Source organism: Condylostylus longicornis, unplaced genomic scaffold (assembly GCF_029603195.1).
Source record: "Condylostylus longicornis isolate FDR11 unplaced genomic scaffold, ASM2960319v2 ptg000472l, whole genome shotgun sequence".
Lineage (NCBI taxonomy): Eukaryota > Metazoa > Arthropoda > Insecta > Diptera > Dolichopodidae > Condylostylus > Condylostylus longicornis.
The window spans coordinates 14,809-19,380 of NW_026578430.1; the positions used below are offsets into that span (position 1 = coordinate 14,809).

General features: G+C 25.8%; 1 protein-coding gene across 2 annotated transcripts; it reads left to right on the forward strand.

Moving 5' to 3' along the window:
• The first annotated feature begins 1,184 nt into the window (after window positions 1-1,184).
• On the forward strand, window positions 1,185-3,690 carry LOC129617267 (probable GDP-L-fucose synthase). Of its 2 annotated transcripts, XM_055532596.1 has the most exons (3): window positions 1,185-2,625; window positions 2,734-3,344; window positions 3,401-3,690. In XM_055532596.1, exons 1-3 carry the CDS (start codon window positions 2,538-2,540, stop codon window positions 3,566-3,568), a joined length of 867 nt encoding a protein of 288 aa, XP_055388571.1. In that variant the 5' UTR covers window positions 1,185-2,537; the 3' UTR covers window positions 3,569-3,690. The 2 variants fall into 2 exon arrangements, with proteins under 2 accessions (XP_055388571.1, XP_055388570.1); XM_055532595.1 differs by having other exon boundaries at window positions 1,189-3,344.
• Window positions 3,691-4,572: the final 882 nt, after the last annotated feature.

Below are 4,572 nucleotides of genomic sequence, written 5' to 3' on the forward strand. Positions count from 1 at the left end.
TATATGGCTATTCGTATTTATGGTACATTTTTAAGAAATGGGTTTTGTAAATTAGTAATAAGTTTTGAACCACAAAATGTTTCTATAATGTTTTATATAAACCAATAAGTTTAAAACGTAGAGAAAAATTTAAAACTTTTTCTTGAAAAATTGTTATATTATAAATAATTTCTTGAATTTGAAGAAATAAAAGTTTTAAATTATTTAAGTTTAAATTTATTATTCCTCACAAGAAATTTATAGAATAAAATATTTGTAATTATCTTTATTTTTAATTCTCGAAGAAACTGAAATCCTATCCTAATTTTTTTAAACTTTTGTTTAATTTACTTTAATATTTTACTTTAATTCCTGATAGGTTATAATGTTAACTTATGCTGATTAATTTTTTTTTTAGTTTTTTCGTTTATTTAAAAATTTAGGCAAAAAAGCTATCATAATTATTACCCTTTTCTAAATACTTTATGGATAAATATGAAACATGGTAGCCCAGTTCAATGCTCCCTTTTTTTAAATATAGGTAGTTTTCAATTTAAATTAATCCAATCGTTCAATTTTCTTATTTAGGTAGATTTTAATTTGGTTACCTTTATTTGTTTTGGTAACAGGCGCGTGTGACGTGAATCGCTCAATTTTATTTGTATTGTATTTTATTTATATTTGATCAGTTCTCGTTCGTTTTCACTTGTATTGTTTTATATTGACTTTATTAATTTAGGTCACGCGTTTTTATTTATGTTGATTTAGTATATCGTTCAATTTTTCTTGTATTGAATTTGTATTGGCAACTGATTCGCTAATTTTTGTGTGCATAGAATGTCATTTATTTTAGTTCTGATTTGCTTTTATCAATATTGCATATTGTAGGAGTATGTCGTTCGTTTTTATGAGTATTGGATTTAGTATAACGTTCAATTTTACTTCTATTCTGTAATATTAATACAGAAAGAAATAAAGAAAAATATAAAATCTATATGAATTACCAATTGTAAATAAAATATTATGTATAAACGGTGATTTTTTTCAATAACTAAAAAAGAAAATTGGAATTCTTAAAGAACGATGAACGATTCATTTTTAAAAAAGTGAATTAATCAGCTAAGTTCAGTGAAGTGATTCGTTCATTAAGATTAGTTCGTTCGCGAACGACACATGACTAGTAGTTTCTATTTCACCATCGATTCTAGTCATTACTCCAAATTAGACTTTATTAGTCTAATTCTAGTCATTACTTAAAATTAGTAACTTTAACTAAAAAACAATCTAAAATATTAATATTAATTTAATGAAATTTGTTCAAAGTCTTCAGCATCAGTATCGTATTTGTTACTGCACTGACAAAAGCTAAAGGTCAAACCAAAGTATATCTACTAATAAGTAATTCGACTCGTTCCATTCCGTTAGTTTTTGTTTGCATCTTGTTTCCAAATTCTTAAAATATTCCATTTTTTCTAGAAATAGATGATAATAAGAGTTGTGTAGGCAAGAAAGAAAGTAAAATATTGTAAACAAACGAGTGTATCAAAAACATTGAACTAAAATAAAATAAAATTTAGTTACGTAAAACTTTTGTTATTTTTATTTTGATAATAACAAAATTTATTTTTCATTTTATAAAATTTAGGTAAAAAATTCGAATGTGTGAAAGCAAAAGAGTTTGAAATTTCATGTATGAATGTACACTTGCATGTACCTGGTACAGTAGATACACAGTATCAGTGATATAGAAATAAAGTAATTTATAAAGAAAAAAAGGTGTATGCATGGGAAATATGTTCTAAATTCCGAATGTACCGATTCATGGGAAATATGTTCTAAATTCATTAAGATTGAAATAAAAAATTTAAAGATAATTTATTTAATTTATTTATTAACAATTATTAATTACAAATGCTTAACAATAAATTTTTTTTTTATATCAAATTGTTTTATAGTTTTATTAAAACTTTTTATTATGTGGTAAATTCTAATTCTAATATACAGTTTAATGAAATATGTTTTGTCGGACTTCTCACAACATTCATAGTTGAAATTATTTTTTAAGTGTTCATATATTTTATATTCTAAATTTTTTTCTGTACAAATATCATTAAAAAGGTTAATGAAAGTATTTTCTAAAATCTTTAAATTATCCATGAAATTCTTCGATGGTTCATAAAAAACTGTAAAATATTTTTTTTCACAACTATTTAAATTTTTTTTTAATATTATACGTCTTTTTAAAATTTATTTTTATTATTAACTCTTTTAACTAAGGGGATTTTTTGTATACAAAAATTGGTGTGATTGCATTAGTGTGATGTAAACGGAGAGTCGAACTACTTATTAATACATATACTTTGGTGAACACCTTTTGTTATTGAATAGACTTAGTGGAACGTACATATGTATTTTACATTGATTAAAACATTGCTTTCAGTAGCGTATATGCATATGTATATTGCATATGAATATTTCTTAGTGTCATATTTTCCTGACGTAGGGATTAATATTTCCTTGCCCTTCATTTTACACATACATTTATTTTCGTTTTGAAAATGAGTGCTGTAATTGTTCTTGTTACGGGAGGTACCGGTTTAGTGGGAAAAGCGTTGGAAGAGGAAGTACGTGCGGAAAAGCCAGCAGGTGAAGAAACTTGGTTTTTTGCTAGTTCCAAAGACGCAGATTTAAGAAACATAAATGAAACTAAAATATTATTTGAGAAAATTAAACCAACTCATGTAATTCATTTAGCGGCAAAGGTGGGAGGATTATTCCATAACATGAAAAATAACTTGGATTTCCTTAGAGAAAATTTGCACATCAACGACAATGTTTTACAAACAGCTCATAGTTATGGTTGCACTAAAGTAATTTCATGCTTATCAACATGCATATTTCCTGATAAAACAAATTACCCAATTGATGAAACAATGATTCACGATGGGCCGCCGCATCAATCTAATTATGGATATGCATATGCCAAAAGATTAATAGATATTGAAAATCGTGGTTATTTTGATAAACATGGATGCATATTCACATCAGTTATACCGTGTAATATATTTGGACCTCATGACAATTTTAATTCAGAAATAAGTCATGTTATACCTGGCATGATTAATAGAATGTATAAGCTTAAAACAGAAAATTTAGATATTGAGGAAAGCTTTAAGATTTTCAAAATTTATGGAAGCGGTAAACCTTTACGGCAATTTATATATTCCCTCGATTTAGCAAAATTAATTATTTGGGTTTTGAGAAATTATAATTCTGTAGACCCAATTATATTATCCACAGATGAGCAAAATGAAGTTTCCATTGCTGAATTAGCAAAATCTTTAGCTATGGCGTTCAATTTTAAGGTAAAGTCTGAAATTTTGCTTTCATTTGTAAAACTTGGCTATGTTTTATTTCTTAGGGGAAATTGGAATTCGACACTAATAAAGCTGACGGACAATTCAAGAAGACTGCTTCGAACAAGAAGCTAAGAGCTTTATATCCAGACTTTCAGTTCACAAATTTTGATACAGCGTTGAAAGATACTGTAAATTGGTTTCAAGCCAACTATCATAGCCTTAGGAGGTAAAACATTAATTTTATACAGTCGTATATTTGATTATATAAAATTTAAAATTTTATTTCAAATGCTGTTATTAAAATATGCATGTGGTATGTACATATGTATATAATAAAATATGTTGATACTGATGATTTTTTGATTTATAAAAAATATTTAAAACTTTTACCCATAAAATGTGTATTTTCTAATGATTGCTGCGTTTTAAACATTCTAATATTGAGCGGTTTATTGAGAAAACAGCATTTACTTAAAGAATAATATTGTTTATGCGGATTTCGGCAAACTATCCAATTCAATTTCATATTGTCTTAAAACTTTGGAATAAATCGCGAAAAATTTAAACTGGCAGCATTTTTTAAAATTTTTTGTTTAAGTAATGTCTTTATATCTAACAACTTGTTAGTAACAAGTCCCAATACTCATTTTTTTTTTACGAAATATTACGAATTTTTGGCTTCGTTCCTGTTTTTTTCTTTAAATGCTACTGATCGTGCATATTTCTTATTATTTTTTTCTTTTTTTTTTACGTAAAAAAGACTTTAATATTTTAAAAAATCTCAGGATATTATACTAATGTCTTTATGTCTAAAGTCCAAACACTAAATTTTTTTTTCGAAATACTACGAACTTTTAGCTTCGTTCCTGTTTTTTTCTTTAAATGCTACTCATCATGTCATATTTCTTATTATTTTTTTAAAAAGAATTAATGTCTTTATATCTAACAAGTCCCAATACTCAATTTTTTTACGAAATATTACGAATTTTTGACAAATTTTACAAATTCATATCAAAGCATATCTACTAACAAGTAGTTCGACTCCATTTACATCACACTAATGCAATCACTCACCAATATTTGTATACAAAAAATTCCCTTAGTTAAAAGAGTTAAGCAGTATACCTTCTTATTTTCATTTTTATACACATAAGAATTTTTGGGAGAGGGAAATAGTACGCAATAGATGTCAACCTGTTTTTTTATAATGTAATTTTGAAGGCGACACTTTATT

What these genes read in the sequence shown, in the direction of transcription:
- LOC129617267 (XM_055532595.1), top strand. Translation starts at nt 2,538, where the DNA reads ATGAGTGCTGTAATTGTTCTTGTTACGGGAGGTACCGGTTTAGTGGGA. An exon ending in CTATGGCGTTCAATTTTAAG is followed by an intron (nt 3,345 to 3,400) that starts GTAAAGTCTGAA and finishes TTTATTTCTTAG; the next exon opens with GGGAAATTGGAATTCGACAC.